Source organism: Lampetra fluviatilis, chromosome 8, assembly GCF_964198595.1.
Source record: "Lampetra fluviatilis chromosome 8, kcLamFluv1.1, whole genome shotgun sequence".
NCBI lineage: Eukaryota > Metazoa > Chordata > Hyperoartia > Petromyzontiformes > Petromyzontidae > Lampetra > Lampetra fluviatilis.
Window position 1 is genome coordinate 572,725 of NC_136282.1, and position 21,794 is coordinate 594,518.

The 21,794-nt window shown below is 48.1% G+C and overlaps 1 protein-coding gene across 8 annotated transcripts in view; it reads left to right on the forward strand.

Annotated features, from left to right (window-relative positions):
- Positions 1 to 4,059: 4,059 nt before the first annotated feature.
- LOC144933764 (uncharacterized) overlaps positions 4,060 to 21,794 on the forward strand; it is a 126,747-nt gene continuing 109,012 nt past the window's right edge. For all 8 annotated transcript variants that reach the window (XM_078858841.1, XM_078858842.1, XM_078858837.1 and 5 more), the window contains exon 1: positions 4,060 to 4,312. Coding sequence is in view for 4 of the 8 variants with exons in the window: in XM_078858836.1 (XP_078714962.1) it covers positions 4,281 to 4,312 (32 nt within the window). In the remaining 4 variants the exon portion in view is untranslated. The remainder of the gene's footprint in view (positions 4,313 to 21,794) is intronic.

Here is a 21,794-nt window from a genome sequence, read left to right on the forward strand (position 1 = left end):
TTGCGTATTCTCGACGCAGGAATTGACAACAAATGAAAAATTACATCCGAAATGATGGTAGCCGATGCGCCAGTGTCCACCAAGATACGGACGTCAACGCCGTCGATGGTACCACGTACCGTCGACGAGCCCGACGCCGCAGCCACAATCCTGTGAGCCAATTTCTTCCACTGTGTAGCAGAGCGTGTCAATGGAGCAGGAGAAGTAAAATTATGCTTAGGAGTGTAAGAATGAGTGCGAGTGGATGAGTGATGTGACACGACCTGCCGGGGATCCGATTTATGCCGACTCGCCCGAGGTTGTTGCAGCTCCGCAGCAGGTAGAGGAGATGGAGGTCCCCTTGGCGGAGGAGGCGACAGCAGAGGTCGGCAGCGGCAGTCACAGGCGAAGTGGCCCCGTCTGCCGCACTTAAAACACGCGGCCGACATCGGCCGGTGGTCGGACGACCCGGCCCTCGCACGCGGTCGGCCCGTGTAGTCGCCCCGCTGGTCGCGCAGCCGCTGTCTCGGAATCCTATGCGGGACAGCAGCAGCCAGCATGTCGTCGTCGCCCGAGTCGTCGGAGCAGTGGACAACCAGTCGCGGAGACCACCCCAGAGGCGGCCCGTCGATCTCGAGTTTCCCCGTCCACGCTGGTCCCAACGCTTGATATTAAACTTAGCGTCCAGGCAGCGCGCCACCCACCGCGATGAAAGCGGTTCGTGGCCGCACACTGGTAGAGAGATGTTGAGCTCCTGAGACAACTCCAGCATGCGGGAAAGGATGAGTGGATCCAAATGCTCGGCCATTGCGTCGGGGTAGGCGGCCATGGCCATCGCCATCAACGCCCCCCGATAGGCCAACGGCGATTCCTCCGGTGCCTGGCGATGCGACATAAATTTTCTGGTGGCCGATGTCGGCGGGTCGTAAAATTCCGCCATCTCTGTGAACGCATCCCGCAGTGTCTTCTTCTTGGACGCCGGGATGGAGCGGAAGACTCCCAGAGACACATCATCGAGCAGCGTAGGTAGCGCTCCCAGCGCTTCTTCCTCCGTCCAGTTGACAGATCTAAAAGCTGACTCGAAGTGCCACGTAAAAGCACTCCAATCGCCCCCGGCGATAAACTCTTTTATTTGTTGAAGGCGATGTCCGCGGTGGCAGGCGCGTGCCGCGGGCGTCTCCGGCTGCCGTTCCCGCTCTCCGCTCGGTGCCGACAAAATGGCGCCCGGCGGCCGCGTGGTGGTAGGCGCGCCCAAAATGGCGGCCGACGACTCCGGCGTAGCCGCCCCACCCAAGACGACGGCGTCCTCCCGCGTGGCAGGAGCAATGGCGGGTCCCGCTTCCATAGCAGGACCCCTTCCCACGGCGTCCAGCTGATCGGCGATCTGGTGACCCACGGCTGGTGAGGACGCCACCGCGGTCACCAGGCTTAGCAGAATTGCGTTCAATGACTCAATCTGCTCCGCCATCAGCCGCCATTCGTCTCTCGATCCTGCGGTGGTCGCATCCTCCCCCGGTCGACGCTGAGAGGCGTCGAGGCGAGCGTCATCAGCCGGCGGCACCAGGGCTGTAGCTCCCAACAGCTCATCTTCATCCGTCTCGACCTCTTCCTCCGATAGAGGCACGGGCAGGTTCTTTTTTCTGAGGTGCTTAGACATCTTGACGATCGTCCAAACAGTCGCAGAATTACTTCTGAAACCAGTGTAATAATCCTTCGGGAGACGGCTTCGGAATCAGTCCTTTTATTTCCACTCCACAATACACTTTGCTCACTCACTCTCCGTTGCTGGCAGACAACGGAGAGAGGACAGACTACGCACTAAGTCCCCACCGCGCACGTGGCACCCCGAGCCCCCGTCCGCGCGTGACCCTGCTCTTGTCAGTTTCAGTCTGCTCCCGATCGTTCTCTCTCACTCGCTCTTAATACCTTCGTCACGTGGTTCCCCCAGCCAATCGTTCATGGACAGCTTCGACCATTCTCGATGGTTCCCTGTCAATCCCGGGACCACGCCCCTCATCCGGCTCCCCATTAGCTGGGGCCCCGAATGGCTAGGCCAATCACTCCTGATGACCTGTCGTGATCACGCCTGGGCCATGGTCCCTATCTCAACCCTTATTGGCTACAAGCAGGACCGGCAAGCCAATCCCCACGTGAACCCTCTATGGCTGTTATTACACAAGCACCGTACATGCAGTGTACATGCAGTGTACAAGCACCGTACATGCAGTCTACAAGCACTGTACATGCAGTGTACAAGCACCGAGATGGTTATCTCCCCCCTCCCCGACTCATTGGCTCCTCCCTGCCCAGCACCCTATATAAAGACACGTGTCTTGAATAGCTTTCTTCACACGCTACAGTAATTTTACTGGAGCAGTTACACCTGGTGACGGAGGCTTGTGTTGCTTCCGACACGTCGTGATTTAATTTAGTTCTTTTCATGTATTATTTATTTTATTTTATTATTATTATTATTTTTACCTACGTGACTTTACCGAAATAACATAAGAGTATGAACATTACAATGTTCTGGGATGTTGTGTGCGGTGTCCACAATGCTACGATAAGTGCACACTGCACGTTTTGAAAACGTTGATCATTTGACGTTAGGCTGACGTTATGATCAACATAGAATGTAGTTATGCAACATTTTCTAAAGGGCATTGCAACTTGAAATTTGTAAATTTTTCATGTTCTAGCTGATCACAAATAACATGTAAAGGATTTTTTTTGTTCTACATGTTTTTGTACGGGAATAAAGCAGTTACGTGATATGTCATCACCTTTTTAATTTCCCACTCTCCGTGAATGTGCGAATCCTTTACATCACGGAGATTAGATGAGTTATACTCTAAAACAACGATAATTATAAGCGGCATAACATAAATGTTTACATTTCCCCACCATAGTTGCAACACATTTACGAATGTCCGAAAAGGCATGAAAAATACAAAAATACACTCGGAAATTAAGTCGAATAGCTCCAACGTAGGGAACACACCGGCGAATTAGCGTTTACAGTCCCAACTTGTCTCGCATTGACATGCGTTTAAGTGAGTTTTAACTCTCGGTGAAATTTGCCTACAGTTCCTAAACAGCATATTACAGTAGAATAACCATTCATAAACGCAAATGGAGCTGCTGTTTTGGGGTGATAATGCAGTTTTATGCTTTATTTTGCACAGATGGAGTAATAGATAATGGCGAATATGAGTGGTTCACCATAATGATGAGCCTTGAGTATTTTCCCTGTACATCACTGCACCCTCACTTTATAGACAGCAGTACAGCCTGGATACATATTCAGATAATTCCTTTAAGTTAATGTTTTTAGCCATCGTTTGTCATTTTAATACACAAATATTCACGGATGTGTTGCTTATTTTCTACTATTACAAATTCTTAAAAATGTACCGTACGTAAACATGGAAAAGACAGATAATTGATTTGCAACAGATTTGCACCACCTCAGGTATTACTATTCTTCCCCATTGTTTCACGACAATTTGAACTTCATGTTATTCGCAGGCAGTGGCTTGAGGCTTTGTCAATTTTTATGTTATATATTTTTTTAATCTCCAAGTGTTTTAACGTGGACCTGAGCGGTGAGCAGCATGACAGTGCCCTTTGTTTAGGCGAGGTTTGGTAATTCTATATTCGGTTGCCTTTGTGCTGAGAGCCAGAGAGAGATGCCTGAGTGCGCTGTGCTATTATGAGATGTTTGGTAATTTGGTGGCTGTCTTGGCAGTGCTGCAGTGCAGATGTATACAGTACATGCAGGGGAAGGACCCCAGCTAGCAGCTGTTGGGCAGTGCTGGTTATTTTTGGTCATTGTCTAATGTGTTGGTGGTCCACAAATCGACTGGGGGAGACTTTGAAAGAGGAGAGGCATTCCAGACGACATCACAACCAGCAGCAGCAGCTGCCTCTTGTGAATCGACAGCCGCCGTTGCCACACTGCAGAGAAGCAGCCTTCCTCCATGAGACATCAGCCACATCGACCCTCCTCAGCACAATACTGTGAGGACCCACAAACATGCCCTCCAGAATTGATTTGTAGCTTTTGGTTTTAAGGCGCAGGACAAAGGGGTTGTAATTCTATATTCCGATGGTTTTATAATGCATTGGCCGGAAAAGCAACGTAAGAGAGTGGCATTTTTTTTGTCTTGTAATAACTGAGACGCGCGTGTAATGAGGCGAAACGATTGATAGGCAGTGCGATAGACGCCGCCGGTATTCACACCCTGGCTTGAAGAGAAAGCGCGCAATCCTTCAATGAAGAAACCCGCATTTTCTTCAGTATGCTCAAGTTTAAGGTTGTGAAGACAAAAAGGTAAGTGTGAAACGAAGCGTCGCTTTGAGAATGCCATGCTGGTGGGTTGAGGCTCGCATGATTCCGTGGCTCCGTGTACGAGGCGTGTATATTATTATTGTTGCCTTCATGAATTCCCTTTCTCCTTACGTCACCAGAGGCACATGGAAGCTCAGAGGGAGATGATGATGATGCATGCGGCGCTGTAACGCTCTAACCCCAACCAGCTTCACCGCAGATGCAGTATTTTCAACACTGACATTATTCCATTCATATTATTTGAGATGATGTTTATGTTTTATTTTTTGTACTGCATTTGAGACATTTAATCGCCAACAGGCATATTGCACGTTTCTAAATTATTTCGTATGCCTAAAATGGACAGCAACCGTATATTTGTGTATTCATGTGATACCGGATAATCTTACATTTGTAAAGTAGTATTGGGCAATGCACACGGTTATACACCTATATAAACGTCAACGTTTTCCGTGTATGATGTGTACATATAATTCATTGAACGAGACGTGCCTTACATGACAACGCCAGGAATAATTTCGATTGCCTGTTCACGTGAATGTAAATAATGTACTATAAATCCAGCGCTGTGCTGTCATTAGCTGGGTGTGGGTGAGGCTGAATGGGATATTTACATTCCATGGGAAAATCTGCAACTTGTGATGTTCTGAACCGGAGGCCGACTGGCGTCATTATTGCTTGAAAGTAGCACAGATCTGAATGTAATTGATGGCGGGTTGCATCGATTTCACTTCTGTGCACATATATAGTTCAAGTGTGAATTTACACCCGACGTTGCACGATAATGTTGAGATTGTTTGAAATTAAAATAGATCTAAACGCATAGTTACATGTGCAGTATATAATTAAAGCCCCCATTTCTACGCGTCCAAAAGACATTGGCATTTTACACCGCAGTACCGTCATTTGAATAACTGAAACATTCCAACACTGTACTGTGATTTATATATATACACACACAGGTACTGTCATTAATTTTCCACAATGTCCCTTTCAACGCTCGAAAATATCACATTGCGTCTGAAAGAAGAACAAAACACCCATCCCGGGTAGTGCTGTGATGCAAACAATGAATATGCACAGCACAGTTTATAGGAGTGATGACAATGATAGGCAGAGAGGGTGGGGATGGAGGAGGGTGGGGGGGAGATCGATGCTGCAGAGCGGTGGTACAGAAGCTCTATGCTGTCAACACAATCACAGCATTACCTCCAGCAACACTGCCGCTACTACTACCTCGACTGACATTCGATGTTATCTCGTTGGCCTGGTACGCTGCAAGTCATGGGTTCGATCCCTACCCTGACCCCTGCTGCTGTTGTATATATTTGGAGTTTGCGGTGTCTCTCTCTCTCCCCGTGGTCGCGTGGATTTGTCTCCGGGGCCTCCGGGGGTTTCCCCCCCTCCACATTTAGAATCAACATCGCGGGTTTAGAGCATCCGGCTGCTATAAATGCCCACGTGATAATAAAGCCACTTCGTTTGTGATAGCCAGGTCGCCTCTAAAAAAGAGCTGCTGCATATCGCTCAGTGGGCCTTACCTGGTAAAATAAAAAAAACATAGTTTTGTTTAATTCGGAAATCACTGCTGGTGAAAAAACTAAACAGTATTGTTTGTTAAAATCGTCCTCTGTTGTAATTGTGGAATGTATGTAACGGGCAAAACAATACAGTACTGTATCATTTAATATTGAAATAATTAAATGTGCATCGCACATTGTTTAATCGTCGTTTTATGCTTGTTTATTAGCTGGGAAAGCCTCAAGTCTCGCGGCTAACTTTTGAGAAGAGTGATCTAAGTTTTCACAGTCAGGGGCGACGAATCCCACTTACAGCACAGTACTTCACATTCCAATTCAGTCATTTGCAATGTAAATGTTTCAAATTTGTACAAAGATGCCGGAACACAGTGGACTAACTCTTGCGAATGGCGGCCGATGGATTCGAAACGGTGAACCTCTTGAATAAGCAGCAAACTCACTCCTGACTGGGTCACACAGCAAGCAGCACGTTTACACTATACGGTTAGAGTACACGGTACTCTACTCACGAATAAACTACAAGTCTGAAGTAAATTACGGAAAGTCAGAACAGAAGGGCCTCCTGACTCCCACTCCTGCACCATCTCCATAATTCACGTTGTAGAGATATTTCTGGAGTGATGATACATTTCCTTTTCAAAGTTTGGTGTGGTTTTAACATTCAGAATCTCGACTAACAACCCTGAGTTAGTAGAGCCATCCCGGTTGACAAAGCAGTGCCTTTTGGCATGAGGAGGCTGTGAGAAGAGAGGGCGACATTACATGTAAGACTGAGCTTTCTAATGACAGCAAATCGTTATTTGATATTTCACATCACATTTGAAATGGTATTTCCATAAACAAAAGAATTGGACTAGTGCACATAAATTGTTTTGATCCAATTTTTGAGTGAACAATTTTCAGTCCCAATGCATGAAAAACATGTTTTGTTTGATTGGAAATGCTTAATTATGTATTGTAGTGCCTGTCGAATTAAATTCAATACTATTTGTTGATGTGGTTCAGAGTTAATGCACATCACATATGGAGCGGAGTTAAGAAATGGGAGTAAAGTGGAATGGATGCAGCAAACTTCTGGAAATAAGTTTGCAGTTCATATAAAAGTTAATTGAAAACCAGTGAAAGGACATGAAATGACTGTAATGTGATATACAATCTTGATTTTAAGCTTTCGTGACTGCAGGAATTCATACTCTTTGGTTCTTTCGGTAAAGTCGCGTAGGTATAAAATAAAATAAATCACGTTTCGGGCGCAACACAAGCGTCCATCATCAGGTGATGATGGACGCTTGTGTTGTGCCAGAAACGTCGTGATTTATTTTATTTATACCTATGTGACTTTACCGAAAGAACCAAAGAGTATGTGATATACAATGTTGAGTTTTCAAATTGTGTACAGTCTGGAGATGTATTTTGGTAAAAGTATAGAATATTCTGTCCAGTATTTCTATGCTTTAAAACTGTAATGCAATAACAGTATCGTTTCAAACCAAACCAAACACTTTACATTTGAATCATGGTGATGTTCCCAACACAATTTTAGTTGCTTTCTACATTTGGTTAACAAATTGTCTTGCAAACTGAGAAAATAAATATACAGTATAAACCAGAGTACTATAAGATGGCAGTGTATTTTATTTTCTCATGTGCACCAGGGGAATGTGTGCTGTCCACAGAATGCAGGGCTGTTTACTATCATGCACACTGAATTGTGACATTGACTCATCTACTGTAAGCTAATTTTATAACCTTACTAGCGGAAGTACCCGGCTTTGCCCGGGTGAAAAATATATTTCTTAAAAACCTTACATATATATACACAGATACTAAGGTATTGTCAAAGCCCGGTGGGCTGTTTGTACATTTCTCCACCAACAAATATATAAGAGGCTTTCACAAGTCCAAAAAGTTGTAGAAAGTGTGGGGTAAATAGTTGATGTCAAAATGTTTCCGAAAATTGTGGTCTCCCCCCCCCCTCAAAAAATATCTTTACCCCTCGTAGGTATATATACTAACAACACCTTACATACAACAGAGGAAGTGGTATCTATTGACTCTGTAGTAGTATCTGCTGACTGTACCGTAGTATATACTGAGCCAGTAGTAGCTACTGACTGTGTAGTAGTATTTAGTGACTGTAATAACTACTGACCATAGTAGTATTTACTGGGCCTACAGTAGTATCTACCGACTATATACTCGTAACGACTAACTGTATAGTATCTGCTGACTCTATAGTTGTATCCACTGACTATAGTAGTAACTACAAAATCTATAGCAGTATCTACTCACTCTATAATAGTATCTACTGACTCTAGTAGCTACTCACCGTAGCAGTATGTACTGACTGTATAGTAGTATATACTGACTGTAGCAGTATTGACTGACTGTAGTGGTATATACTGACTGTATTAGTATTTATTATAGCGGTATCTACCAACTCGATAGCAGTATCTACTATCACTACAGCAGTGTATACCGACTGAGGTCGTACCTGCTATCACTACAGCAGTGCATACTGCTGTGTTGGTACCTGCTATGATTACAGCAGTGCATACTGCTGTGGTGGTATCTGCTATGATGAGAGGAGTACATATTGTGGTGGTGGTACCTGGTATGATAACAGCAGTGCATATTGACTGTACTCATCATTCACCCTCACCATTCACCACTCACAACTCACCCTTACCACTCATCCTCACCACTCACCACTCCCACTCACTATTCACCATTCACCCTCACAACTCACCACTCACCAACCTCCCTCACCAATCTCCCTCACCACTCACCACTCACCCTCACCAATCACCACTCACCACTCACTCTCACCACTAACCCTCACCACTAACCCTCACCACTCTCACTCACCACTCTCCCTCACCACTCACCACTCACTCTCACCATTCACCCTCACCATTCAGCCGTACCACTCACCCTCACCACTCACCCTCACCACTCACCGTCACAACCACCACTCACCCTCACCACTCAACTTCACCCTCACTACTCACCATTCATCCTCACCAAACACCACTGACAAATCACCACTCACCACTCTCCACTAACCCTCACCACTCAACCTCACCACTCACCCTCAAAACTAACCACTCTCTCACCACTCACCCTCACCACTCACCCTCACCACTCACCCTCACCACTCACCCTCACCACTCACGCTCACCACTCACCCCTCACCGCTCACCACTCACCCATCACCACTCACAACCGCCACTCACCCTCACCACTCATCCTCACCACTCACCCTCACAACAACCACTCACCCTCACCACTCACCCTGACCACTCACCACTCATCCTCACCAATCACACACTCACCAATCACCACTCACCCGCACTGCTCACCCTCACCACTCACGCTCACCCTCACCACTCACCCCTCACTAATCACCACTCATAACCGCCACTCACCCTCACCACTCACCCTCAACACTCACCCTCACCACTCACCGTCACCACTCACCCTCACCACTCATCCTCACCAATCACACCCTCAACAATCACCACTCACACTCACCACTCACCCTCACCACTCACTCTCACCACTCACCCTCACAACAACCACTCACCCTCAACGCTCAGCACTCACCCTCACCACTCACCACTCATCCTCACCAATCACACCCGCACCAATCACCACTCACCCTCACCACTTGCCACTCACCCTCACCACTCACCACTCACCCTCACCATTCACCCTCACCACTCTCCCTCACCACTCTCCCTCACCACTCACCAGTCACGCTCACCACTCACCCTCACTACTCACCACTCACCCTCAACACTCACCCTCACCTCTCACCACTCACCCTCACCACTCACCCTCACCACTCACCCTGACCACTCACCCTGACCACTCACCACTCATCCTCACCAATCACACCCTCACCAATCACCACTCACCCTCACTGCTCACCCTCACCACTCACCCTCACCACTCACCCTCACCATTCACCACTCACGCTCACCCTCACCACACACCGCTCACTAATCACCACTCACAACCGCCACTCACCCTCACCACTCACCCCTCATCCTCACCAATCACACCCTCAACAATCACCACTCACCCTCACCACTCACGCTCAACACTCACCCTCACCACTCATGCTCACCACTAACCCTCACCAGTCACCCTCACCACTCACTAATCACCTCTCACAACCGTCACTCACCCTCACCACTCACTCTTACCACTCACCCTCATCACTCACCCTCACCACTCACCCTCACAACAACCACTCACCCTCACTACTCATCCTCACCAATCGCACCCTCACCAATCACCACTCACCCTCACTGCTCACCCTCACCGCTCACCACTCAATCTCACCCTCACCACTCACGCTCACCCTCACCACTCACCTCTCACTAATCAGTAATCACCACTCACAACTGCCACTCACCCTCCCCACTCACCCTCACCACTCACCCTCACCAATCACCACTCACCCTCACCACTCACCCTCACCATTCACCCTCACCACTCACCCTCACCATTCACCCTCACCACTTTCCCTCACCACTCTCCCTCACCACTCACCCTCACCACTCACCAGTCACGCTCACCACTCACCCTCACTACTCACCACTCACCTTCAACACTCACCCTCACCGCTCACCACTCACCCTCAACACTCACCCTCACCGCTCACCACTCACCCTGACCACTCACCACTCATCCTCACCAATCACATCCTCACCAATCACCACTCACCCTCACTGCTCACCCTCACCGCTCACCCTCACCACTCACCACTCACGCTCACCCTCATCACTCACCCCTCACTAATCACCACTCACAACCGCCACTCACCCTCACCACTCACCCTCACCACTCACCCCTCACTAATCACCACTAACCCTCACCACTCACCCTCACCACTCACTAATCACCTCTCACAACCGTCACTCACCCTCACCACTCACTCTTACCACTCACCCTCACCACTCACCCTCACAACAACCACTCACCCTCACAACAACTACTCACCCTCACTACTCACCCTCACCACTCATCCTCACCAATCACACCCTCACCAATCACCACTCACCCTCACTGCTCACCACTCAACCTCACCACTCACGCTCACCCTCACCACTCACCCCTCACTAATCACCACTAACAACCGCCACTCACCCTCCCCACTCACCCTCACCACTCACCCTCACCAATCACCACTCAACCTCACCACTTACCACTCACCCTCACTACTCACCCTCACCACTCTCCCTCACCACTCTCCCTCACCACTCTCCCTCACCACTCTCCCTCACCACTCTCCCTCACCAATCACCACTCACCCTCACCACTCACCCTCACCACTCACTACTCTCCCTCACCACTCTCCCTCACCACTCTCCCTCACCACTCTCCCTCACCACTCTCCCTCACCACTCTCCCTCACCACTCACCCTCACTACTCACCCTAACCACTCACCACTCACCCTCAACACTCACCCTCACTGCTCACCACTCACCCTCACCACTCACCCTGACCACTCACCACTCATCCTCACCAATCACACCCTCACCAATCACCACTCACCCTCACTGCTCACCCTCACCACTCACCCTAACCACTCACGCTCACCCTCACCACTCACCCCTCACTAATCACCACTCACAACCGCCACTCACCCTCACCACTCACCCTCACCACTCACCCTCACTACTCACCACTCATCCTCACCAATCACACCCTCAACAATCACCACTCACCCTCACCACTCACGCTCAACACTCACCCTCACCACTCATGCTCACCACTAACCCTCACCACTCACCCTCACCACTCACTAATCACCTCTCACAACCGTCACTCACCCTCACCACTCACTCTTACCACTCACCCTCACCACTCACCCTCACAACAACCACTCACCCTCACAACAACCACTCACCCTCACTAGTCACCCTCACCACTCATCCTCACCAATCACACCCTCACCAATCACCACTCGCCCTCACCACTTGCCACTCACACCTTCACCACTCACCACTCACCCTCACCATTCACCCTCACCACTCTCCCTCACCACTCTCCCTCACCACTCACCAGTCATGCTCACCACTCACCCTCACTACTCACCCTCAACACTCACCCTCAACTCTCACCACTCACCCTCACCACTCACCCTCACCACTCACCCTGACCACTCACCACTCATCCTCGCCAATCACACCCTCACCAATCACCACTCACCCTCACTGCTCACCCTCACTGCTCATCCTCACCACTCACCCTCACCACTCACCCTCACCATTCACCACTCACGCTCACCCTCACCACACATCCCTCACTAATCACCACTCACAACCGCCACTCACCCTCACCACTCACCCCTCATCCTCACCAATCACACCCTCAACAATCACCACTCACCCTCACCACTCACGCTCAACACTCACCCTCACCACTCATGCTCACCACTAACCCTCACCACTCACCCTCACCACTCACTAATCACCTCTCACAACCGTCACTCACCCTCACCACTCACTCTTACCACTCACCCTCATCACTCACCCTCACCACTCACCCTCACAACAACCACTCACCCTCACTACTCACCCTCACCAATCACCACTCACCCTCACTGCTCACCCTCACCGCTCACCACTCAACCTCACCCTCACCACTCACGCTCACCCTCACCACTCACCTCTCACTAATCACCACCCACAACTGCCACTCACCCTCCCCACTCACCCTCACCACTCACCCTCACCAATCACCACTCACCCTCACCACTCACCCTCACCATTCACCCTCACCACTCACACTCACCATTCAACCTCACCACTTTCCCTCACCACTCTCCCTCACCACTCACCCTCACCAGTCACGCTCACCACTCACCATCACTACTCACCACTCACCCTCAACACTCACCCTCACCGCTCACCACTCACCCTCACCGCTCACCACTCACCCTGACCACTCACCACTCATCCTCACCAATCACCTCCTCACCAATCACCACTCACCCTCACTGCTCACCCTCACCGCTCACCCTCACCACTCACCCTCATCACTCACGCTCACCCTCACCACTCACCCCTCACTAATCACCACTCACAACTGCCACTCACCCTCACCACTCACCCTCACCACTCACCCCTCACTAATCACCACTAACCCTCACCACTCACCCTCACCACTCACTAATCACCTCTCACAACCGTCACTCACCCTCACCACTCACTCTTACCACTCACCCTCACCACTCACCCTCACAACAACCACTCACCCTCACTGCTCACCCTCACTGCTCATCCTCACCACTCACCCTCACCACTCACCCTCACCATTCACCACTCACGCTCACCCTCACCACACACCCCTCACTAATCACCACTCACAACCGCCACTCACCCTCACCACTCACCCCTCATCCTCACCAATCACACCCTCAACAATCACCACTCACCCTCACCACTCACGCTCAACACTCACCCTCACCACTCATGCTCACCACTAACCCTCACCACTCACCCTCACCACTCACTAATCACCTCTCACAACCGTCACTCACCCTCACCACTCACTCTTACCACTCACCCTCATCACTCACCCTCACCACTCACCCTCACAACAACCACTCACCCTCACTACTCACCCTCACCAATCACCACTCACCCTCACTGCTCACCCTCACCGCTCACCACTCAACCTCACCCTCACCACTCACGCTCACCCTCACCACTCACCTCTCACTAATCACCACCCACAACTGCCACTCACCCTCCCCACTCACCCTCACCACTCACCCTCACCAATCACCACTCACCCTCACCACTCACCCTCACCATTCACCCTCACCACTCACACTCACCATTCAACCTCACCACTTTCCCTCACCACTCTCCCTCACCACTCACCCTCACCAGTCACGCTCACCACTCACCATCACTACTCACCACTCACCCTCAACACTCACCCTCACCGCTCACCACTCACCCTCACCGCTCACCACTCACCCTGACCACTCATCCTCACCAATCACCTCCTCACCAATCACCACTCACCCTCACTGCTCACCCTCACCGCTCACCCTCACCACTCACCCTCATCACTCACGCTCACCCTCACCACTCACCCCTCACTAATCACCACTCACAACTGCCACTCACCCTCACCCTCACCACTCACCCCTCACTAATCACCACTAACCCTCACCACTCACCCTCACCACTCACTAATCACCTCTCACAACCGTCACTCACCCTCACCACTCACTCTTACCACTCACCCTCACCACTCACCCTCACAACAACCACTCACCCTCACAACAACCACTCACCCTCACTTCTCACCCTCACCACTCATCCTCACCAATCACACCCTCACCAATCACCACTCACCCTCACTGCTCACCACTCAACCTCACCACTCACGCTCACCCTCACCACTCACCCCTCACTAATCACCACTAACAACCGCCACTCACCCTCCCCACTCACCCTCACCACTCACCCTCACCAATCACCACTCACTCTCACCACTTACCACTCACCCTCACCACTCACTACTCACCCTCACTACTCTCCCTCACCACGCTCCCTCACCACTCTCCCTCACCACTCACCACTCACCCTCACCACTTACCACTCACCCTCACCACTCACTACTCTCCCTCACCACTCTCCCTCACCACTCTCCCTCACCACTCTCCCTCACCAGTCACGCTCACCACTCACCACTCACGCTCACCACTCACCCTCACTACTCACCCTAACCACTCACCACTCACCCTCAATACTCACCCTCACCGCTCACCACTCACCCTCACCACTCACCCTGACCACTCACCACTCATCCTCACCAATCACACCCTCACCAATCACCACTCACCCTCACTGCTCACCCTCACCACTCACCCTAACCACTCACGCTCACCCTCACCACTCACCCCTCACTAATCACCACTCACAACCGCCACTCACCCTCACCACTCACCCTCACCACTCACCCTCACTACTCACCACTCATCCTCACCAATCACACCCTCAACAATCACCACTCACCCTCACCACTCACGCTCAACACTCACCCTCACCACTCATGCTCACCACTAACCCTCACCACTCACCCTCACCACTCACTAATCACCTCTCACAACCGTCACTCTCCCTCACCACTCTCCCTCACCACTCTCCCTCACCACTCTCCCTCACCACTCTCCCTCACCACTCTCCCTCACCACTCTCCCTCACCACTCATCCTCACCAATCACACCCTCACCAATCACCACTCACCCTCACTGCTCACCACTCAACCTCACCCTCACCACTCACGCTCACCCTCACCACTCACCCCTCACTAATCACCACTAACAACCGCCACTCACCCTCCCCACTCACCCTCACCCTCACCAATCACCACTCACTCACCACTCACCACTCACCCTCACCACTCTCCCTCAAAGGGCGATCCTAAAGGAATCTACAACCTTCGATGATTCCTTTGCGCGATTCAAAGAATCGATTCCTGGCGCATAGGAGGTTTCCATTTTTAATTACAGAGTTTTATTTTCATTGTTATGTTATGTTTTAAAGTTTTCAGGAGTTTTTAATTATATTTTAGCCCCGGTCAACACCGGATATTTCCCATTCGTAGCAGTTTATATCAACTCTATAACCAACTTATATTAAACGGAATTAAGGCGATTCTAAATGAATCTACAACCTTCGATTCCTTTTCGCGATTCATAGAATCGATTCTTGGCGCGGTCGGGTTTAGAGTTTTAATTACACAGTTGTATTTTCATTGGGATGTAATGTTTTAAAGTTTTCAGAAGATTTTAAATGTATTTTCCCCCGGGCAACGCTGGGTATATCGAGTTTATACCACAAAGTCGTCGCCTGACAGAGTTGCGTGTCGAGGCCTAGTACCGTGCAGAGCCTCCGGCCTCGCCTAGATTGCCCAACCGGCTGAGGCTGGGTACTGGGGCCGTTACCCACCCTCCCCCCCCCACAATAATACTGTCTAATCGCTATAATTTTATTATCTACCGACCCTATAATAGTAATTGCACACATTGGGGTGGGGGGGGGGAGTGAAGAGGACGTGAAACTTTGATGAATTTACCTCAGAGTCGCGTGTTAATGCGTGCGCATATTTTTAACGGGAATTAAAAATGGCGTCCACCCCACAGCGAAGTTGTTGCTACCCGTTGCCAGGGGCAACCGCCGTGGTCCGCGCCGGTGGGCGATATTAAATAAATAAATAAAGATTTAAATAACTAAATAAAGAGACATCGCACTAAATCGATAATCGGTCCGATCTAAAGTTTAGAGACGAAAAATCAGAAATGCCTAAGTTTACCGCGGGGCCGGGGGCGTGCCCACCTGCAAAATTTAATCTCGGCGAACCCCACAGTCCGAGAGCTACATCCCCCGCAAGGGAGCGTACGCAGACGGACAGACGGACGGACAGACAGACAGTCAGACAGACAAAAAATGAATTATATAGGTTAGATGCCAACGGTTACACATGCAGCATGGGAACAACACTTTTAACTGACCAGAGAAATGTCCTCGCGGGCTTTAAGTTTGCTACTACACCATACAGAGCTGAATATCTTACTAAACAAAATACCGAGCTCACTCGTATTGCTCCATTAGGATGACACTTCACAAGCAGCGAGCAGTTGCTTGTAATTGCTTCCGGCATCTTGGCATTACTTGTTTAGGGCTTGCTACATCAATAATAATAATACAAGCAGCAGGTCTTAGTAGATTCTGATTTCATTAAATTCAGAGGACTAATAAAAATATTTTTTAATTTACTGTTTATACAGCAAATACGTTAAAATGTACAGTAAATACTGTGGGTTGTCAGCAGTGACCATCTGTTTTAAATATTTTACCAAATATGACCGACTAAGCTATTTAGCCCTTTTTTAGAAGTAATATGGCCACACATCATGTGGCGACTTATAGCAGCCACATATTCTAAACGCGTGTTTCTAAATATGGAGGGGAAAACCAGAGGACCCGGAGAAAAATCCACGCAACCACGGGGGAGAACATTAAAACTCCAAATATACAGATGTCAGGGTCGGGATCGAACCCACGACCTCCTGAATACCAGCCGAGCTAGTTAACGTATCACCATCATGGCGCCCTAAACGGTATTGAGATAACAGTACAGAAATTACCGATGTGCATTACATACAGTACACTGATTTCAATCTAGGGTATCATGAATTACAGAACTTTAAAAGAGTAATGTCAAATAACTTGTTTTGTTCCATGTATAAATTAACATTATTCATTCCTATGGATGAAATGTGCGTGCTGTAGCCATCATAAATCGACGTCTTATGTTTGAAGTCCAGTTGATGGCTCCACGAGATGGAGTCAAGGTACTCCGCGCAGTGCTCGTGAGAGTCAACGGACACACAGGCCACGATTCTTCTGCCAGTAGCCAATCAGTATGCGCCCGAGTCACTCATTGCTCACACCCCAAGTGACCTGCAATTCGACTGCTATATTTAAACGAGTGAAGAGACAACCGTATACTCCGAGTAACATTCACCCACAGTAACCGTGCAGTGCTGCAATTTGATGGCACAGCGGCTTGTCTGCTGACGTGATTATTTAAAGTGAAATAATTTGCACATTATTTTGGTGATGTTGGTGCACAGTTAACAAAAGTCAACAGTGCTGCCTTAAAATAATACAATGTATAATAATAGGCAACATTTTGGGTCATAGTCCTTCTTCATAGCACGAGAAAAGACAATATACAACTCTAATTGTGATGTACGGTGAAGAAGGGCCATAGTCCAAACGATTCTTTATTGTTTTTCGTTTTAAGGCAGGGTTGTTGACAAGTGTCTTGAGTTTTCGTAGTTTAATTTGCATTTGCTGATTATTCCAATTCCATTATTTATTGTCTTGTCTTAATGATGATCAGCCAAAGGAGATACTTTACATCCTTGCCTGGATGCCCCACGTGGTTTGATAACACGTATGAGGCAGGATAATTAATCGAGGCAACAATCGATGTTTGGGTGAAGACTTACTGCTTATGGTCCTTCTCAAAACTGTAGCTAACAAGGAACAAAATACAAGAATTGGTTTTACCCTTTCTGGAAATAAAACAGGTGTTAAGAAGTTAAAACACCAAACAGAAACATTTTGCAAGGAATCATGTCTGCATTAACCACACATACTTGTGGTGAACATGAAAACAAAACATGCTCTGGTAATATATGCATTGTCTTTGAAGCGGATTGGTCCACATCAGAGACAGCCTTCTTTAGATCGGAGTATCAAACAGTGCTAGACCAGAGAATGCAAAAGGTGAACAGCACAAAGGCAATGCACTCAGGGCATTTACAGCTCGGTATGAGCAGCTACATCATAGGACTTTTCGTGCCAGTATCAAAATATAAGAATTGTTTTTAATGCAAACATGATTTCTTGCAAAAGGTTTATGTTTGGTGTTTTAACATCTTAACACCTGTTTTATTTCCAGAAAGGGTAAAACCAATTCTTATATTTTGATACTGTCAAGAAAGGTCCCATCAAGGAACAAAATATGTACGGTCCAGTAGTCTGTATAAAGCAAAGTGAATGCGTATTTCTTGCGATGACTTGGATGAGAAACACTGACATTAATGAAGAAAATGGAAAATGCAAAGAATGTCAAGTGTGTATTATACTGAATGATGATATTGTATTCGTGAAACATTGACACACATAGACTATCACCTCCTTTTTGAGACAATTCTCAATGGGCCACCACTCTTGCAGAGTCGCTAAAGACTGAAGCTCGCAGCCAGGATTATCTTATTGCAACCTGTCAGATCGTAGTTAGGTGCCCACACAAGGAGAGGAGGCAAATATCCCCAAAGGGGACCCAAAAATGGGTTTGTTGCGATCACGGAAAAAACCTGGTGCCATACCTGCATTTGTCCTTGAAATCTTTCTTATGACACCATGCTATTTTCTGGCTAGTGGAGGAATGGCCTGTGAATCACAGAGTGACTGGTGACAGGCAGGAATCGCAGCTGTTGCTGCCAAGAATAACTTATAGCTGCTGAGTATGCATCACATAAAGCCAATCGCATAGTAACCCATAAATACACCACTTAAAAAGCACAAGATAACAGTGTAGACTTTCAAGGAGACGTAATTCGTCTTGCTGAAATACAACACCCCCTTGACTTACAGATGTTTGTTCCACTTCAGCAGAATTTAAAGTTAACATGCTTTTGTTTAACTGGGCGAAGCAAACACAAAGAGCTGTCAATCTTTAAAGAGAAAGTTGTGATAATTTTTTTTACATTCATCACGTGTTGAAAGATGTCTAAAATACACTTTTCTAAGCCCGCAAACGCGTGCGAAGATGTGAAAATATGATGTAATGTACAGTTTTCTAAAACTAGGCTTTGCGATATGTTTTCTCTTTGTAAAAGTAAGCCATTGACAACAATGAGGAATTCAATTCACGCAAGGATTGTATGAGGGAGAAACTGAAAATAGTGCAATTAAAATATATAAGAGTAGCGTCATGGATAAGACATTTCTATAATTTGATGTAAGTGTCCCATCTCTGCAGTGGACATCTTCTAGGTCAGTGGTTCTTAACCTTTACTGCAGCCTTGCACCCCTTTGGTTCTCAGTCGTTAAACATGTATAATGTTATATTCTTTGGTTCATTCAGTCACGTAGAACAAAAAAATTAACAAAAAACTGCGACGTTTCGATCGCAACACAAGCAATCGTCATCAGGAAGAAAATGTTAATAAATACATGTGGTTTGATGAAATAAAGCAATTTATACTTACGTGTCCGTGCTCCGTTTGCGTTTTCGATGAGTTACCTTATAAAATAATCTGGCCATGTCTCGCACCACCAGAAGGGGCATCTCGCACCCCTAGTGGGTGCGTGCACCCCAGGTTAAGAACCATTGCTCTCGGTGTTCCCTTCTTTGGCCGACACAACACAATATTGTTACTGGACCACCATACATCCTTTCTATCAATGTGTCATGCACAATACACCTGTGAATGATCGACGAATTCCGCTTCCTGTCTCTCAGTGTAATTCCAAACAAATGACGGCTCAAAGCGTTTTCCATCACATTTTAGCTTTTGTATTCAATTTGCTTTGTCAATGTCCATACTTGTAATGGATACGTGAGAGCAGGTAATATACACCGATAAAATATGCTCTTCTTTATGCACATTGGTATGTTGTTGCTTTCATTATGAAGTTCAGTTTTCGAAAAAAGTACTCACTCGAACCTTCTCTTTGCAGCTATCAAAGCTGAGTAGCTTGCATCGTGGGCTTGGCGGGGTGGTGTTATGCGTGTGAAGAGAATAAATACTCGGCAGAAGTTATTTTTCACTCGTTTTGCGTACACCCAAACAACCAATAACGCAACATATTAACTCCAAGTAACAGTGTCGAGTATTTCTTCTATTGGAACGAATAAGACAACAATTCACACACACACACACACCGGTAGCGTGACGAGCGTGGGGCAGGCAGGAGGTGCTTTGCCCCCCTCCCCGCGGTGTACCAAAGTTACGAGTTGAAGCCCCCGTGACAACCACCATGAGATATCTTCCCAGGTTTTTTCGGTAAAGTCACGTAGAAAGTAAAATAAAATAAAAACAAAATTCACGACGTTTCGGAGGCAACACAAGTCTCCGTCATCAGGTGGGACCGTCACAGCCAGATTAGCTGTATCAAGTGAGGCAATGATTCAAGATGTAATCCCTTAAAAGCGAGTTGAGGGGGGAGGGAGAGGGAGGGGGGAGCTCATCAGACTATGGTAGCCAATGAAAGGAACGTATCGGGAGGGAGGGGGGGCGAGGCCAAAAGGGTGGGCGATGGACGTGGAAGCGCTTGTGCGCAAGCGGCCAATTACTGCACACGCCAATACAATGGAGCGATTGTGCGTAAGCGGCCAGCCACTGCACCCGCCAACACAATGGGCAGAGAGGAGGAGGGGCGGTCTAATACACATGATAGACAAAAGAACGAAAATGATGATGGGTACAAACTTAGGGGGAGCTCATCAGACTATGGTAGCCAATGAATGGAACGTATCGGGAGGGAGGGGGGGGCGGGGGGGGGCGAGGCCAAAAGGGTGGGCGACGGACGTGGAAGCGCTTGTGCGCAAGCGGCCAATTACTGCACACGCCAACACAATGGAGAGAGAGGGGGAGGGGGGGGTCTGATACACATGATACTTTCTACGTGACTTTACCGAAAAAACCTGGGAAGATGATTCCTTGCAGTCACGAAAGCTTCAAATCTACACCATGAGATATGTTTACAACAACAGTGTAAGAGAACAAAAACTTATTTTAAACGCTGTTAACATGTATTTGTCTGGAAATGCTTTCATTTACGTTGCATGTTTTAGTTTAATTTTATTAGAACAATAAGGTAATAATGCAAAGAGGTACTACTGCAGAGCTGTAGTAGCTGTATTGTGTGCAGACTGAGCGCCCCTACAACGTTAAATGTTTGAGACTGTGAGCGTAACGACGACGGGATTATGGCAAAAGGAGCCGCGGTATCTAATAGCCTAGGTGTGACCGTGCGAGACGAATCAAATATTGGGGACCCATCTGACCGATTGCCACACCCCCTGAGCTGATGACACTACGCCACTGATACACACCGATACAGCACGGCACAGTCTTAACACATTCACTCTGCCACAGAATGCAGGTTACTTTTTTATCCTAATCCCCGGTTAATGTCTCCGCCTTGGTGTGGAAGCACACCTTGTTGCTGGATGGATTGTAGGGCATGATGGTTTTTCGTGTAATTGTCAGAAAACAAAACAAGCCCTTGACTTGGCAGCTGTCATCCTCTTCTTGGTTCTTTCGGTAAAGTCACGTAGAAGGGAAGTAATAAAATAATAAAAA